Raw genomic sequence first — 19,063 nt, forward strand, 5'->3', positions numbered from 1 at the left:
CTGCCTGTTTATTCTTGGTTTTTCATAAGTAGAAATATACGTTGTAAAGACCTGTGATACTGCTGCCATAGCTATACTGCTGCTGTTCTTTTTGAATGAAACAGTTCTACTAAAAGGACTACCAATTAGAAATAATAAGTTGGTGGCTTAATGCTGTGCTATTTTACATTATATGTGAATGGGAAACAGCAGCATTGCTTGTAGCAAAATAATACTTAAATTGAGAAATCTGGGGAAATCAAGGAAAGGAAGGTCTTTGTTTCCTGAAAAGCCAATAATTTCCTCTGCAGTAGTTGCTATAGTTTTCTTCTGAGGTAGGTTGTAAGTTGAATTTGGGAGGGCGGGGGAGGGGGAATTCCTTTGACCAATTCTCATTTAATGATTAACAGTGATAACCATGTGCAAAAGTTTCAAAAGTCTCAGGAAAAAGAGCCAGCAATTGAGACAAATGTTGGGTTCTCTTTTGTTTACAAAACGTTGCATTATTACAACAAAGTATTGTTACTACTATACCAGGAGTTTGAGGGTGAAGGTTTTCAATTGTGCCATAAGTTATATTAGTGCTACTATAGAGCCCCCTGTTTATATACACTTTCATGCTCTTAAGGTGATATTCCTGGCTGTTCATGAACTCAATAGCACAAGCTTGAGAAACGTCTGGAAAAAGCTGGCACCGAATCTCAAACTATGCAAAATTGCAAAACCTGATAACATAAACGTCTATGCTTATGAACGTGATTGTTCTCAATTTTCATCCCCAATATTATTGATTTAGTTGGTTATATCCCATCTTTATTATTTTTACAAATAACTCAAAGACGGCAAACATCTTCAACACACCTTCCTCCTATTTTCCCCACAACAACAACCCTGTGAGGTGGGTTGGGTTGAGAGACAATGACTGTCCCAAGATCACCCAATTGGCTTCCATGGCTATGGCAGGACTAGAACTAGAATAGGATGATGGCAAAGAGGAGATATTTGTTAAGCAACAGTACAGTCTAAAATGAGCTTGTTGCAACTGATGGGTTCTACTAAATACTGTTGTTTAGGTTTGTACTTTAAAGGCAATTCATACACACACACACAAATTTTAACCAAATTTGAAATTTCTGCAAAAGTATGGCTTTACAGACTTAACTTGTATTGGGACAAGATAGATTTCCAGACCATAGCCTTTTTTAAACATTTCTTGAAAGCCAGAAACAGTGAGCCATTCTATAGGTACCCACTCCTCAAAACAATAATTTTCAAAGTGAGAATCATCAAAATGCATTTTGTGAATGGGTATGAGAAGCCCTCTGATGGACAGCTAGGGAAAGATTGATGCTAGGCTAGGTTTGTTCTAATATATCTGAAAGTCAGAATTGATGGATAGGGAGCAAGCAGAAATGCTACTTAAATGGTGTGTTAACGTGCATTTACGTGAGTATCGGTTAATAGGCAGACTTCTGACATTTTAATTAAAAGGCAATTTCAGTGTTTCGGTTATTATCTGAGGAAGGTTAGATGCCACTCAATCCGCACCTTTCCTAGGTTGAATGCAATTGATGGGTAAATCAATCAAGAACTTGATTGCAACCCATTCATTGACCTCCCTGCTTTTTACTTTCCTTTGCACAAATGCCATTTGAACTAAGAGGGCCTTGTTTATTCTGGCTACTGTATTTGAACCTTTGCCGCTTTAACATGAAAGCTGCTTGTGCCTGAACTCTTGAGACAATTAATTATACTGCTAATGTGTGGCTTATGTATCCCATATAATTGCCATATATTTTCCCCAAGGAACTCTGGCAACTGTAGCCTAAGGTCCTACAAATTAGAGGAGTCTAAGCTTTACTCCTACCTCAGAAGAGAGTAGCTCTAGAACCAATTGAAAATTGTGATAGATCAATTCTGAACAGTCAGGTCATGGGATATCTCTTCATCCCAATCTTTGGCTCAAGAATCACGCTGGATTTAGTGTTGCATCAGGGAAGAGTGTTATGAACACCAGCCAAAAACACCATCTTGAATTCTGTCCTTCAAACCCTCCATTCCAATGTCCTCGCAGCTGTACTCAAAATAACAACCACTCAGCCACATGTTATAAATAGCAAATGCTTGTTGTTTCAAACAGGCTTACAAGTTTTGGGGGAAATAAGTGCTCTCTACAAAAGAAGAGTAACAAAGCTGTTGCAGCAGCCCATCAAACAACCACTACCGCAGGGATAGAAACATTTCCCTGTCCTCAAGCCACCTAAGCCACAAAATTGGGGAAGAGCATTTCCCCTTCGGCTCTGGACCATCCAGGGATACAACAGACACTCAACACAACTCCCAATGCTAGTGGGCAATATTTACAGGCTGATTTCTGGTAGCTGTACGTGCTTTTGAAAAGAAGGGACTGCCACCCACTGCCCCGAGAATGGAAGAGGGAGAATGGAAGAGCAGGGTTTGCGCATTAGAAAAAGCAGGAAGTAGGATGTCTATAGCCCTGGGCCACTTCCACAAGATGGAAGCCCCAAAGTGCTGAGGGTAGGAGTCACCATGAAAGAGCAGGACGCACCGATTACTCGGCACTTCATCTTCCTCCCACTTCCCGCAACACAAGTGGAATGTGGAAGATCAAGGTTGCATGCAATTAGCAAGGAATTTTGGAGCAAGTGAGGAGGATACAGACTCAAGCATCTCATACTGTGGCTTTAAAAAATGTCTTCCCACTAGTCCTCTAACAGAAGTGACTGTGCAGGAGGATGACCTAGCAGGACAAGAGGAACAAGACTGAGCGTTGGGGTTGTGGGGTTCCAAGGAAATAAGGGTTTCAAGGCTTTCACTCTATTGGGGATGAAATAGATTTGGAATAGACGGCCAGCAAGAGTCAGGAAAGGCCTAATTAAACCTTTCTCCACCGGCTATTTTTTGTGCAAAATAACTTTCTCTGCTGAAGACTCCCCCCCCCCACTTTTGAATCTACAACTCCATCTAGAAAAGGCAGCCAGTTGGCTGGGATATGTTGGACACAGAATACTTTGGAGCTAGGATGGAAAGGGTTAAACCTCTCTCCTGCTGCTACTCTACCAAATGATCCTTGAGGCTTTGCTTTACATGTGCTAGTAGTGCACAGTACAGTTTGCATCTCAGCTTCCTTAGAATCAATAACTCGCTTCAAGGTCATGGGAATTACATAAAAGAATATGAAAACTAAGAAAATCTTGGGTAAATCTGAAGCAATTTTTTTTTCTTTTGTATCTGGCCCTACCCATCTAATCAATAATTGCAAGGGCAACAGATGATGGAAGCTATGTAGCCCTCTCAGTGATAGTCATGAACATTTATATATTCTTGTAGAAAAGCCACCGCTACATAGATATCTTTTGGCCTTATGATATTTGGATTATATCCAAATTAGCAGCAGATAATTTATCGATAATCTCTTAGATCATCCTGCCATAGTTGAATGATCTTTCATCATCTCGACTTTAAATGAAACTAAATCCCCCGAATGCAGAACATTCAATGTCAGGGAGCATTTTAGTTCTACCTTTTTTCCTGATGTATTATTTTTTCTGTGCAGGCTGAAATATTGTGTCTCAGTGTCACCTGCTGCTTATTGCACATGATTCACCAAAGCATTTGCACAAAATGGCTGCCAATGCCGTGAAGATCACGCCCTGTAATTGAATCAGTATTGGCTGTTCATATCAATTTCTAGAGTGCATCACTCTTATAATTAGCAATCTTGGTTATCTACACCAATCTCAATTTCCGGACAGATCTTGGGACATGTGCACACAGGTCTAACCTTACAGCAAGGCAAAAAGTGAGGCTCTGGGTCTCCCGCTTGGAAGAAGTAAACTCATCCTAAGGTCTCTACATGCCTGGCTTACTTTCTCCCTTGTAATCTTCAGCTCTGATCTGCTCAGTTAAAAATGGAGCTACAACCAGCTTCTCTCTTGGAAAAATTTTCTTCCTCTGAGATGCAGAAGCCCAATCCAGCTCCTAGCCTCCCCACCCCTCCCAAAACGGAACTGGGATGTGAAGTTTACCCTGCAAAGATGGCCTACATAATCTAAAGTGAAGGAGGGCCAGACAAATCATCCAACCTCTTTTAGGCAGCCATGGCTATGTCTGGGCTTCCTTAGATAGCACCTGTGTACTGGGGCAGGACCTGCACTCTGTGGGGCTCAGCTACAAAGGGAAAGAGACAAAGGCTTGAGATCAGGCAATTAACTCAGTTTGGGAGATGGCAAAGACAGTAGCAGCCGTGTCTTGTGTCCCTGGAGGCCTGGCCAAGAAGTTTCAATAACTATCTTTGGCCCAGGGCCGGTTGCGTTGCCAGTTCCTGTCATTGTGATTGTGCTCAGAGTCGCGCTCCAGAAGACGGTCCTGCGAGTCATGGCCGTTGGTGCTGCGGAGGCCACTGTTGTGGTTGCGGTGAGGCTGGTACAGGTCAGTGTAGGCGTCGGAGTATTCATCCTCCAGGTGCCGAGAGCTGCGCTGAGAGGACGCCGTCCATGTCTTGCGCGAGGCGTCACTCACTTCGTCAGATTGCATCAAGCTGTCGTGCTCCACCGGGGAGCGCTCACTCTCTTGTTCGCCCATCGGGGCCTGGCTCTGCGGGAAGGAAGGGCAGGAGGAAGTTGTTAGCAAGTCTTCCGCTGCCTGGGGCTCTCCCAACATGACAGCCAGAGCTGGGTTGGAATTCAGCCTTTAATTTGCTCCATCCAAGAGCTTCCATATGACTACTGTAGATTCAGGATCCCCAATTCATCTACAGCAGGGGTGGGGAACGATGGTCCCTTTACGACCTGTGGACTTCGACACTCAGAATTCCTGAATTCCATGCTGGCTCAGGAATTCTGGGAGTCAAAGTCCACAGGTCGTAAAGGAGCCATCGTTCCACACCCCTGATCTACAGCACTGTTCATTGCACTTATACTTTCACCAAAAATATTGAAACCTTGGAAATGGACCAGAAATAAGTTCTACCCGTGCCCTGCAATTTATTGATTTGCACCAGATAGGATTACGGTTCATACATTCTGTTTCCAATTACAGTATTTATGATCAAGAAATTTCAATTGGATTAGGACTGATTCTTTGCTTCAGTACTAATTAATCTCCCGACAAACATTTTAATCAAATCAATCAGCTAGGAGAAACAATAAATTTGCTTATATTTCTTCATGGGTTAAATAAGGCTGTATGTTGTTGGATTTTTTTAGTTGTTTAGGTAGTCCTTGATTTACAACCATTCATTTAGTGACTACATAGTTACCATTGGGCTAAAAAAGTGACTTACAACTGATCCTCACACTTACAACCATTACAGTGTCTCCATGATCAAAATTGGTCACATGATCATTTAACAATCGCCTTGTTTAGCAACAGAAGTTTTGGTCCGAAATGCGCTCATAAGTCCAGAACACCCTGTATACTGGTCTCTTCATCTTCACCCAAAGTTAGCTTTTTGGAATGAGGTGCAGCTGGTTGAAGATTCTCTAAGAGAATAACTCAAAAACGGAAAACCTCTGCCAGTCAAAATATTTTTGGACACAAAGAATGACCACCGGCAATGCTGGAAATGGCTAATGGCATCTGAAGTCCAATATCTGGTGGGGCCAAGGTTCACTGCCCCATTTGAGGGTTAGTTTGGGGGCAACATAGAATAGAATAACAGAGTTGGAAGGGACCTTGGAAGTCTTCTAGTCCAATCCCCTGCTTAGACAGGAAACCCTACACCACTTCAGGTAAATGGTTATCCAACATCTTCTTAAAAACTTCCAGTGTTGTAGAATTCACAACTTCTGGAGGCAAGTTGTTCCATGGATTACTTGTTCTAAGTGTCAGGAAATTTCTCCTTAGTTCTAGGTTTCTTCTCTTCTTGATTAGTTTCCACCCATTGCTACCCTCAGGTGCTTTGGAGAATAGCTTGACTCCCTCTTCTTTGTGGCAGCCCCTGAGATTTTGGAACACTGCTATCATGTCTCCCCTAGTCCTTCTTTTCATTAAACTAGACATATCCAGTTCCTGCAACCATTCTTCATATGTTTTAGCCTCCAGTCCCCTAATCACCTTTTTTGTTCTTCTCTGCACTCTTTCTAGAGTCTCCACATCTTTTTTTTACATTGTGACGACCAAAACTGAATGTAGTATAATAGCATAATAGCAATTCCTAATGGTTGGAGATAACAAAGGTAGCCTATTACCTTTGGAGTCCCCCAATGAACTGCAAAACATCTGTCACAGTCACTGCTAGAAACTGGATGTTGTACTAGAGAGCCTTTTCAGTTGGGGCAAGAAGGCAATTTGTCGTACCTGCAGGCCAGAAATGGCAGTGGAAGGAGTCAGGAGGTTTTGGCTCCCAAGGCCTTGTGCAGGGTGGTGGGTTGCTCGCCAGTATACCTCCAAATACTCAGCCAGATGTTCACAAGCATCCTCCAGCTGGTTCTCATCTAAGATCACATCAAAGAGTTCCTTGGGGGAAAACAAACAGCAAAGATAATAAGGAAGAGGAAGGAGTAAGACCTATAAACTGCACGGCAATGTGCCCTTGCTGCCGCCTTTGTACAGCTAGCCCTCAACTTAAGACCAGTCACTTGGCAACTGTTCAAAGTTACAACAGATACACACCCCTCCCTGCAAAAGGTACTTACAACCCGGTGGTGAAGTTCTCATGGCTGCACTCCCCTGCGGTCACATGACCGCATTTCAGGCAATTGGCCTGCATTTACAGCTGTTTGCGGCATCCTGTAGTCATATGACTGCAATTTTAGGTTTTTGCCAAAACCCAGCGTTTACTTCTAGTTTTCAGCAAAAGCAGGTCAGAGCGAACAATGGATTCGTTTAGCAACTATAGCTTTTGCTTTACAACTGCAGATTTACCTAACGAATATGGTGATTTGCTTCACGACCGCTGTAAAGTAACAGTGGTTGTAGGACGTCACATAATAACCTACTTTATGACCATTATTACAATCATAATAGACATGGAGGGGTCCTTGGTGCTCTCTGAGTTTGCTTGTTTTGTTGCAGATGTTTCATTACCCTAACAAGGGAACTTCTTCAGTGCTAGTCACTGCAAAAAAACAAGCTAGTCTGTAAGAAAACACACAAGCTCAGAGAGCATCAAGGACCCCTCATTTCAACCCTGAGCTACAAATATTCTCCTTTATTGATAATAGACAGTCTCCATTTACTGTCCTAAGTCGAAGACAACCTGCATTGTGTATTCCTGTTCCCATCATCCCAAACTCTGAACAACAATGTCAGGGGAAGAATCGGAATTCTGGTCCAACGCATCTTTAAGGGGGCAGGCAAAGGAGGCCTGGAACAGAGACAACAGCTGCTGAGGCATCATACAAGTGTTCAGTAAGATAAAGATAAAGGTTCCGCTCGCACACACATGTACTAATTGTTCCCGACTCTAGAGGGTGGTGCTCATCTCCGTTTCAAAGCTGAAGAGCCAGCGCTGTCCGAAGACGTCTCCGTGGTCATGTGGCCGGCATGACTAAATGCCAAAGGCGCACGGAACGCTGTTACCTTCCCACCAAAGGTGGTCCCTATTTTTCTACTTGTATTTTTTACCTGCTTTCAAACTACTAGGTTGGCAGAAGCTGGGACAAGTAACGGGAGCTCACCCCATTACGCGGCACTAGGGATTCGAAATGCTGAACTGCCAACCTTTCGATCAACAAGCTCAGCGTCTTAGCCACTGAGCCACCACATCCAGTATTCAGTATTCAGTGTTCAGTAGTGAGCATGATTAAGTACTGGAAAATGACATCTCTCTTAAAACAGGTACAGAACTATCATTGTAAATTTAATGCTTCAATGGTTTCCCAAATTTCATGGACAGCCTGGATTTCTGAATAAATAAACCTATCAATTGAGAACTTGCGTATGTTCCCTGTATGGATGCTAGACATTGCAAAGTACAGGTAATCCTCGACTTATGATCACAATTGAGCCCAAAATTTCTGCTGCTACGTGAGACATTGATTTAGTGAGTTTTTGCCCCATTTGATGACCTTTCTTGCCACAGTTGTTATCACGGAATCACTGCGGTCGTTAAGTTAGTCACACGGTTGTTAAATGAATCTGGCTTCCCCACTGACTTTGCTTGTCAGAAGGTCACAAAAGGGGATCACATGACCCCTGGACCAGGGGTGAAATGCTCCCGGTTCGGACCAGATCGCTTGATCCGGTAGCGATGCCAGCGGGTGGTTTGGAGAACCGGTAGCAAAAATCCCTGCCCCCCCCACCATGCCCAGCTGAGCTGCAGGATCATCAGAGGCTTTTTTTTTTTTTTACTTTTAAAAGCATTTTTTCTACAACCTCTTCCGATGAAAAAATGCTTTTATTCCCCCCCTCCTCCCCCCATCCATTCCCTTCTCCCTCTCCCCCCGCCCCCGACTTCCCAGAGCAAAATACAGGGTATTGCATTTAACAAACATAATCTAACATAAACAAACTAACTATAAGCTCTTAACTCCCCCTTTAACTCCCCCATAGGTACCAAAATATCAAAGTAAAAAGAAAAATCATCTAAATATTTCATTCATAAGCTATTTGCAACTTTTTAGTCCCACATTTGTTTTGTATATAGTCAATCTTCTCCATTCCAGAAAAAAATGCTTTTAAAAGTAAAAAAAAAAGCCTCTGATGATCGTGCGGCTCAGCTGGGATAGTCAGAGGCTTTTCAAAGCATTTTTTTCTGCAACCTTTTGGCCGAAGAGGTGGTAAAAAAAATGCTTTGAAAAGTCTCTGACAATCCCAGCTGAGTTTCCTGATCGGCAGAGAGATATTTTTTAAAAAAGCCTCTCTGACGATCCCAGCTGAGTTTCCTGATTGGCAGAGGCTTTTCAAAGCATTAGAAAAAATGCTTTGAAAAGTTAAAAAAAAAAAAAAGTTGGTCATGCCCACCCAGTCACATTACCCCCCCCCCCCCACCAAGCCACGCCCACAGAACCGGTAGTAATGAATTTTACATTTCACCCCTGCCCAGGACACAGCAACCATCATAAATATGATTTGGTCGCCAACTGTCTGAATTTTGATCATATGACCATGGGGATACTGCAATGGTCGTATGTGTGAAAAATGGTCATAAGTCACTTGTCAGTGATGTAACTTTGAATGGTCACTAAATGAACTGTTGTATGTCGAGGGCTACCTGTATAGAAAATCAGACTAGTGTTGGTTGGGGTTTGTGGGAAAACCATTTGTGTATCTCCAAAAACAAACTGATTCTAAAATGTAACTTTTTATCAGTCTCTTTAAGAAAGGGGCAGGGTATCAGTAGAGAAGGGCAGCCAGAGAAATTTATTTTACTCATGCCACCAAAGTGGACACAAGCAGAGCCAGGACAAGGAGGAGATGGGAGATGAATCAAAAACATTACGCATAAAAGACTCACCGGAGGACACTGGACAAGCTTGTCAGCAGCCATCATTTGCACGTTGAGATGCTTCACCTGTGATTTCCCTCTGGATTTAATAAGGCGTTGCAACACCTTCGACAGAAAAAGGAGAAGATACAGGCAAAGAGTTCAAAGTAGCCACATGAAATCTAGAGCTACTATAGCAACAGATTTGGGTTAAGAATTAGAATACATCTAGAACACCCTTACCCAAATTTAAGAAAGTGGATTAATTAACTCTCAAGAACGGTCTTGGCTTGCTTACCTTGGGTTTCCTTAACCCCAACATCTGGCAGGTTGTTGGGAGGAGCTGATCTACAGCCATTGGGAAGAGCTGATCTAGAGCTATTGCTGTACATAAGTAAGACAGTGGCCGAGGAATGAATTTGGCTTTCTGGCTAGGAACATTCATTCAAAAACATTCAGTTCCTTTTCTCAGCCTTGGCCAACTGAGAAAATTACAGATCTGCTGAGCTATGCTGCTACAGCCTAACTCATATGTGGCCCTTAGCCCCTTTTCCTTGGTCCACAGAAGGTCAAATATCCCTCTACAAATATATGCAATATTGGTGTTACAGTTTTCAGCTATTCTGAGGCAGGAGACATGTGAAAACAGTTACGCAGCCGATATGATTTGGCTAAAATAACTTGAAAAACAAAGACACATCTCCAAAGTTTGTTCCTCAAGCAAAATTCTTGTCCAGACCCCTTTGAATCATTCCCTCGTGTATTGTAGATACAACTGCTCCTAATTACGACAGATAGCCCATAGTCACCCAAAGGTTGATTGGCCTCATTGGAAATGAATATGGACTTCCTAAGGAAGAGAGGGGTGTTCTCTTGAATGATGTGGCTTCTTCTTCTGATATGGTAGCTTTGAAGACCAACTAGTTATGAGAGTAGCCCACCCTCCTATCAGGCCCTATATCTATGGAGATTCTCAATCATCCAAGTCATCATAGTGACAAAGGTGTTTTTTACAAAATGTAGAGACTAGTAATCCCAAAGGCGTTTTTTCCAAAAGGCAACTGGATTTCCTATAAAAAAACAAAACACCTTTGGGACTATGAACTACAGTAGTGCAGTAGTTAAGAGTGCAGTACTGCAGGCTACTTCTGCTGACTGCCGGCTACCTGCAATTTGGCAGTTCAAATCTCACCAGGCTCCAGGTTGACTCATCCTTCCATCCTTCCGAGGTGGGTAAAATGAGGACCCAGAATGTTGAGGGCAATATGCTGACTCTGTAAACCGCTTAGAGAGGGCTGTAAAGCACTGTGAAGCGGTATATAAATCTAATTGCTATTGCTATCAGGCTATTCACTCAGAGATCAAGGCTGGCATTGCTCTGCCTCTTCTCTGGTCATGGAAAACAACCATTTCCCATCAAATTTCCTTAAAAAGAAAACGGCAGGGCAATCCGGGTCACCCTGTTACAAGCAGCTTTAGCATAAAATCCTGAAGACTGCACTAAGTATTTTTCCATCACCATCTGCTATTGAACATGCACCTGGAGTCTTGTCTTTTTTAAAGCAGAGAATGGAAGTGGAAGGCAAAATTCAGAGAAGGAAGGAGGAGGAGACTCTCTCTGTGGTATTCAAAGATTGTTCTGACTTGCTAACTTTATTTGGATGGCAACTGTTTGTTTCCCTGTTGTGAGGCCTGTTGTAAAGATAAATAAGGCTTAGAGTTTTGTAAGCTCAGGAGCATCACCAGGGAACACCACAAGGAGGCAGCAGGAAAGCACCTCTGGGATGGGAGCAAAGCTGCCGGTTGGGCATAACCCCCTTATTCCCAGCTCACCTTTGGGGAAGAAACTTTGACATAGACAACGATGGGAGCCAGAGAGGTTTTGGCCAGCTGGGCTGGGTGGTTGATGGTGTCTGCATCCAGCACTACCAGTTGCAAGGTCTTGGCCAATTCAAAGATCCGCTCAATCTCGCTCTGGACTTCAGCTGTAAAAGCAACAGAAGGACTGTGAATTGGACATCCTTCTCTCCAAGAGGAAATGCCATTTTCTCAGCTTCCTTCCCTCTGTACGTCTCAGATACAGTTAATCCTTGACTTATAACTTACAATTGGGGCTTGAATTTCCATTACTCGGCAACACCATTGTTATGAGTGAGTCTTGCCAATTTTGCAATTTTTTCCCCATGGGTGTTAAGCAAATCACTGCAGTTGTTAAGTGAATGTCAGGGTTGTTCAATGAATTCGGCTTCTCCCACTGACTCTGCTTGTCGGAAGCCAGCTGGGAAGGTTGCAAATGGTGATCATGTGACCCCGCAACCCAGGGCTGAAATTCAAAATTTTTCCCTATTGGTTCTCTGGGCGTGGCTTGGTGGGCATGGCAGGGGAAGGATACTGCAAAATCTCCATTCCCACCCCACTCTGGGGCCAGCCAGAGGTGGTATTTGCCGGTTTTCTGAACTACTCAAAATTTCCGCTACCAGTTCTCCAGAACCTGTCAGAACCTGTTGAATTTCACCCCTGCCGCAACCATTGTAAATACATGCCAGTTGCCAAGCATCCAAATTTTAATCATGGAGAAGCTGCAATAATCGTAAATGTAAGGATTGATTATAAGTCACTATTTTGAGTGCTGTTGTTAATGTTGAACCCACGGTAAACAAATGGTTGTAAGTTGAGGACTACTTGTATCTCTTGCGTTTCTCACCTCCAATATTCCTCTTCGTCTTCCTCTTCTGTAGTAAAAGACAAGGCTTTTACTACACACTGGGAAACCATCATCCCCAGGAGAAGTCCCGAAGAGGGACACCCACTTGCAATCACAAAAGCTGCCATGCTGAGGTAACATATAGCAGAAGCCTCTTCCCTTGGCTTTAATGGGAAACCAGCCCATCAGGCTTTGCTCCCTGCTTGTTCATTAACCATCCCCTCCCTCCCTGGTGTGCACCAAATTGGCTCCCATGGGCAGGGATGGGCTGCTGGGGGTTTGCAGGAGTTCGGGAGAACCTCTAGCTAAGATTCTGTGCAGTTCGGAGAACTCCCAAATCCCATTCCTGGCTGGCCCTACCCACCCCTCCCCTCCCCTCCCAGGAGTTCCCATGCGGCCCGTTTTGGATGCAGGTAAGTGCAGGGTGCGCGCGGAGGCTCAGGGAGGGCAAAAAACGGGCCTACCGGAAGTTTGGGAAGGCCTCTAGAGCCTGGGGAGGCCGTTTTCACCCTCCTGGAGACTCGAGGAAAGCCTCCAGAGTCCAGAGAGGGCAAAAACGCCTCCCCCCCATGGTGCAGGATGCTGACTAGGCCACGCCCACCATGGCCATGCCCACCCAGCAACTGGGCAGAGAACCCCTTGCTAAAGTTTTTGAAGCTCACCCCTGCCCATGGCTCTTAAGCCGTTTGGATCCACCTGGTCAGAATAAGAACCTTATGGCTAAGAATTTGTGTTCAAGTTTGCTTTCTTTTCTGTTCCACCCTTCCCATCTTTTTTTTTTTTTCTTTTCTCCTTTTGTGAAAAATTGATTTTACGGTAAGGATTGTCAGGAGCTTAAATTCCCATTTAAATCTAATATCAGATGAATCTAATGAATATCTCTGAGTCACAAGGAAAGGTTAAAGGCACATAATAGGAATTTTTAATCACTTACCGATTCTGAAGTAAAAGCTGATTACATGGCTCATAAATTTATTTTGACTAATATGATAATATTATCTGGGAAAGGCAGATAGGATTACCAATAAGACACTTTATGATACAGGCCTGTTGCTGACCATTTGCCAAATTCCATTACTGGTGCTGCTGCTTCCTAGTAACTCAAAATTGCATCTTTAAAGGTTATAAATTAAACCCAATCAAAATTCCTGGTTAAACAAATCAGTTAAGAATTTACAATCAACTTGAACTGGTTCCAAGACAGAGGCCACTCACTGAACAGGCAGAAATTATAAAACTATGAGTGAGTGAGTTCACACATCAGACTAAGTTATAATGTAGTTTGTTTGGGCTAGGCGTAATGTGGTATCTAAATCCGGGTACTGTTAATTGCTTAGTGCATTGAATGTATTTTATTTATTGAATAATTTATTTATTCAATAATTCATGTTTAACAAATCCAGTTTTCATGTCCCTTCGTGGAGAAGTAGCCTATCAAGTATAGTGCAGGTAGCACTTATATGACTTACAACCATTCATTTAGTGACCGTTCGAAGTTACAACGGCGCTGAAAAATGTGACGTATGACCATTTTTCACACTAATGACCATTGCAGCATCCCCATGGTCAAAATCTAGACACTTGGCAACTGGCATGTATTTATGACAATTGCAGGGTCCCCGAAGTCACATATCCATTTTTTGCAACCTTCTGACAAGCAAAGTCAATGGGGAAGCCAAATTCACTCAACAATCCTATTTCTAACTTGACAGCGCAGAACTCACTTATCAACTCGGACAAGAAAATAAAACTTTTGCTTAGCTTTTGGGCTCAATTGTGGTTGTAGGTCAAGGACTACCTGTTTTAAAAGGAATAACTTGAAACCATTCTGGGTTTACACATGGAGTAGCATGTCTGCAGAGATAGTATTTAACAAAGTATAGGAAAAGGCTGAAAACTAACTGTGATCTCCCAGAGTAAAAGCTGCAAGAGTTACCCCAGAAAGAAGTTTTCTGGAGGTGGTTCCTCAGAAGAACTTTTGGGCAAAGAGTCAGCAGAAGTCACTTTCAGGAAAGGTAACAATGATGTCTTGACTTGCCTCCTCGTTCTCAATCAGAAGGAAGATTTAAGCAGAAAATTGAGTTAACTTTCAAGAGAAAAGCTCAAGGAATGAAAGAGCCATTTCAAGTGACAGACAAGGTTTTGCCCTCTCTGATTCTTGAGAACTAACCCAAGTGAAATTAAGGACATTACAACAAACATATATTTTATTCAGAGAGCTGAATTTAGTTATAGAATTGATGCTTTCCTAAAATAGTTCACAACTGATCAATGAGTTTAATTTTATCTTGAGCCATTTCCACACACTGAGGAAGTGCCAATTGGAGATCCTGGTGCCAACTCACTGCATCTCCATAGGGCTTCTGGGATGGGGGTGGGGGCGCTTCAGAGGCTGAACTTGTTTGCCTCTTTCTCCAGGGGAAATGCTTCGAGAAACATTTTGCAGTATCTTCTCCTGAGCTCTGAAGGAAAGTTCCTTCCTTTTTCATTCTGTCTCCCGAGATTTGCCTCCATTCATCTGAAAGGAATCGTGGTTTCTCCTTCTGACCCCTTTCAAGAATGCTTGGAAAAGTGACTTTGTTGTTTCCCTGCATTTTCTCCTCACAGGAGGGAGGGGGGGAACGAACTGAGGAGATTGGGCATTGGATGGAATACCAGTATTTTTTATTTTTTATTTATTTATTTGTCGCATTTCTATGCCGCCCAACTCCCTGGGGACTCTGGGCGGCTTACAACAAAAAATAATGTGAACAATATACAATAAAAGTTGTTTTAAAAAAAACATTAAAAACCCATACACTCCATTCATGGCCGGGTCTCGCAAGATTGCAGCAGCGAGATCAATGGCCCCAGGCCTGCCGGAAAAGCCAGGTCTTCACCGCTTTCCGGAAGGCCAATAGGGTGGGGGCGCTCTGGACCTCAGGAGGTAATTGGTTCCAGAGAGCCAGGGCAGCCACAGAGAAGGCCCTCCCCCACGGGCCCGCCAGCCGACATTGCTTAGCTGACGGGACCCGGAGGAGACCAACTCTGTGGGATCTTACTGGTCGTTGGGAGCGATGCGGTAGAAGGCAGTCCTTTCCCCTTCTTTTCTTTATTGGTCCCTTTCTTTCCGCCCCCCCCTTTTCTTTATTGGTCAACAGGAAAAGCCATTTCCCTTTCCCAGAAAGCAGGCAAGGGAATGTTCACACAATGATACAGAATACAGCAGCAGGGAAGAGTGGTTGTGTAGGAAGTGCTTTCAGTCTACATTAAAAAGATGCTGTCAGGTGAAGCTCAACCAGTGGTGAAATCCATATATTTTTACTACTGGTTCTGTCGATGTGGCTTGGTGGGCGTGGCTTGGTGGGTGTGGAAGGGGAAGGATACTGCAAAATCTCCATTCCCACCCCCCTCCAGGGGAAGAATACTGCAAAATCTCCATTCCCATCCCCCTCCAGGGGAAGGATATTGCAAAATCTCCATTCCCACCCCACTCTGGGACCAGCCAGAGGTGGTATTTGCCGGTTCTCCGAACTACTCAAAATTTCTGCTACCAGTTCTCAAGAAAGGTCAACCAGATGTTGCCATCTACCAAGGCTAATGTTACAACAGGGTTTCTCAAATATTTTGGTCACAGGAACCCTTTCCATTCTTAAAACTTATTGAGGACCCTAAAGAACTTTGATTTATGTGGGTTATATTTATCAATATTTACTGATCAATATTTAATTTTCAGAAATTAAAATTGAGAAAGTTTAAAATATTTATTGATTTAACTTTGTGGACTCCCTGAAAGGATCTGCACTTTGAGAACCACTGCCTGAAAACAATATCATTTGTTGATTCTAAAAATAGGCTTATCTTTTAAGTAATTCTTGGAATCTATTACACCCATCTAAAAACTTTCTATTTATTAATTTTTCCAAAAGTGGTAAAGTAGCAAGAGGTAACCAACCAATTTTTCATAAGCAACTAATTTGCAATTTGGATATTAGTATTACAGTACTATAAATGGTGGCCCATATAATACAGTGATTGCAAGCTTACAGCAAAACAAACATGCTGAAACTTTTTGAATGCAGAATATTCATACATTGGCAGGTTATTTTGTCCCAGTGTTAGCAAGCAACTCAACAAGGCAAGGTGCTGAAACAACTCATAAACTTTCAGCACCTGGCTTAAGGGATGTCATTGGATATTTCCAGAGGTTGGTTTTGTGCGTATTTCAGAGTTACTGTATTTTTTGCTCTATAAGACACACTTCCCTCCCCCCAAAAAAGTGGGTGGAAATGTCTGTGCATCTTATGGAGCGAATATGGTGAATAGTAGTCTGGCCATGGCAGCAGGGTCCTTTCACAGTGCTGAACCCCGCCTCTTGTGTCTCTTTTCCACAGTGCAGGAGTCAATAGGCAGAGCTGGCACATGAGAGGACACCTATCTGTGGTCCTCTCAGGCTCCGCCTCCTGCCCTCATACACTACGGCTCATTATTCGGCGCTCCATATTCACAGTGAGACTGCGCTCCACATTCATATTTTTTTCTTTTTTCCTCCTCTAAACCTAGATGCGTCTTATGGTCAGGTGCATCTTATAGTGTGAAAAATACTCAGTAGGACTTATTTTTGAATAAGCATGCATAAACGACATTGTTGATGGAATTTGGGAGGATCGCTGTTCTTGAGTCAATGCTTGGGGAAATGCATAGAAAGTGCTTTTGAAATACTGCACTGATGGAACATAAAAGGAATATAAATACAATGTGTTAACTACAGCAGAAATTGAGAAATTTGAGCTAGCAAGTATATTCAAGGAGAATGATTAGACAGCTGTTTAAGAGAGATCAGGTTATCTGATCCATGTTTGCTATGCAATGTCAAATGAAAGTAAAATCTCTACAATTTTCCAACTTTTCTCACTCGTAGCCATGTCACAGCCTTCTGCTTCAACCAGTGGAAATCCATGCCCATATGTTAGGGAAGTATAACTGTTTTGTAACTAAAAATTTGCATACTTTTTTCCCCGGTTTGAAAGAGCTACAGAAGATGTAGCACTGAGGCTATCAGGAAAGAGGAGGGGAAAGCGATTATAAGCTCTCTATTCATGTCTTCTTTTTCAAACTTAAGCTAAAAATCCCACCAATATAATTTTGCAGTTTAAATGTGCCCTCAAAAGAGCTGCATTTGGTCTATAGGTCTACGGGCTGCTCACACCCACCACATTTGTAACTTCATGGATATCAGCAAGAAATATTAGAACAGATTGTTTGATTCTGTGAAGAGGCATGGAAAAATTGCAGGAGTTTTTAGATCACACATGCATTTAATAAACAATAATACTAGTACTGTAACTTGCCTTAATCTGGGGTAGTAGCTGCATCTTTAAAAAGGTATTAGTGTCTACAAATATTTTATTCCCTTACTATGACATCTAAGTCATTCACCAGGGCCGTGGTATATATTCCCATTTATCCTCCAGACAGGCTTTCCATCAATCTTCCACTTTGCTCACAGATTGCTTTTAAAGTAGTTCTTTTGGGTACATTTCTAAGGTCACGTGCTTCAAAAGCTAAAAGCTATTTCCAATGTGCAAATGCATAAAAATTTTTAAATGAATTATTGCCAATTTTAAACTTAATTTCTGCACAGATCAGCATGCCAAGAGAGGACGAACAGACTTCAGAATTACTAAAACACTGCAGCAATTTGAATCTTCAACTGCAGTGCCCTGGGTTGTAAAATATGTGACCTGTGCAATACTACTTCACCTATATTTTGCTTGCTATCTATTAGCACAGGCCTCATCCTCTTGTTTTCTTCATAACAAGAGCAACACTATATTAATGACTTGCAGCTCCTATATTTTGCAAAAATACCATCAACAGAGTGCCTCACACAGAGAAGGGATTCCATAGTGTGTGTGTGTGTGTGTGTGTGTGTGTGTGTGTGTGTGTGTTGAAAACAAGTTGCTACATATATTAATGGCTAGCACACGCTAATATTTTGATGAGGGTTCTTGACAATAACTAACAATTCTTACTGAACTGGTAGGTTTTCATGAATCTCCAATAGGAGCAGCTTTGAGATTATTTTTATTTGGGATGGTAGCAGAGTGGGAAAAATTTGCACAATTTGCACAATTCAACAGCTCAAATGACATTGTCATTCCCCACAACAGCGATGTTAAATGCATGGCTCATTGTTTAAGATTAGGTGTTACAATGTCATTTGGTCCTAAACCCCTACTGATGATTCAAATTACAATATTTTAGTATTGGCCTTGCCCCTGAATCTTCCCTCCCTCCTCTTCCTCTATTTATACTCACTTAGCAATACCCCCATTTCCTCCTACTCATGCCTATTTTGAGCTATGTGCCTTTAAACTCCAATAAACACCCTTTACATTACAGTCAATATGAAATGGTTCCTCCATGCCTTTCCTGAAACATAGGGAAAATGGTTTGTATAAACCAGGTGTCGGCAAAGTGAGCTCCCAAGCCACATGCGGCTCATTCGTCCCCCTGCTGTGGCTCCCTGCTGGCTGGCTGCCCCCACCTCTTGCCCTCCCAGTCACTCCTTGCATGGCCTGAGAAGGTAAGGGTGGGAGGGAAGTGCCCCTGTACTTGCCTCTCATCTCGCAGGCACTTCTTCTGGCCATTGTGAAGTGTGCTAAATTTAAGTGTGCTGCGCAAGGCACTGCGTGAGCAGCGAGCAGGCCATGGAGGTGGTGAGAGCAAGTTGCAAGTCTGGAGCACTGGCCCAGCCCGGCTGTGGCTGACACCACTGCTCTCGCTGCCTCCATGGCCTGCTCGCTGCTCTTGCAGCGCCTTGCGCAGCAGACTTAAATTTAGCATGCTTCACAATGGGGGAGACAGCGTCCCCTCCTCCTCCTGGAGCCCATTACAAAGCAGAGCATTGGCTGCAGCTGGGTCGGGCCAGTGTCTCAGGGCGGAGAGAAAGTAACGCATCTCCCCAAGTGACCAAGGTGCACGTAGCACCAAGAAGCACTGGAAGA

General features: G+C 43.0%; 1 protein-coding gene across 2 annotated transcripts in view; it reads right to left on the reverse strand.

Annotated features, from left to right (window-relative positions):
* Nucleotides 1-331: 331 nt before the first annotated feature.
* The window catches only part of CACNB3 (calcium voltage-gated channel auxiliary subunit beta 3), a 50,347-nt gene continuing 31,615 nt past the window's right edge, over nt 332-19,063 (reverse strand). For both annotated transcript variants that reach the window (XM_070937862.1, XM_070937861.1), the window contains 4 exons: nt 11,204-11,355; nt 9,401-9,496; nt 6,301-6,459; nt 332-4,596 (listed from right to left, as the gene is read on the reverse strand). In XM_070937862.1, the coding sequence (XP_070793963.1) occupies nt 4,282-4,596; nt 6,301-6,459; nt 9,401-9,496; nt 11,204-11,355 (722 nt within the window). In that variant the 3' untranslated portion in view covers nt 332-4,281. The remainder of the gene's footprint in view (nt 4,597-6,300; nt 6,460-9,400; nt 9,497-11,203; nt 11,356-19,063) is intronic.

Source organism: Pituophis catenifer, unplaced genomic scaffold (genome assembly GCF_029215685.1).
Source record: "Pituophis catenifer annectens isolate HBS135680 unplaced genomic scaffold, rPitCat1.0.hap2 SCAF_2, whole genome shotgun sequence".
Taxonomy (NCBI): Eukaryota; Metazoa; Chordata; class Lepidosauria; order Squamata; family Colubridae; genus Pituophis; species Pituophis catenifer.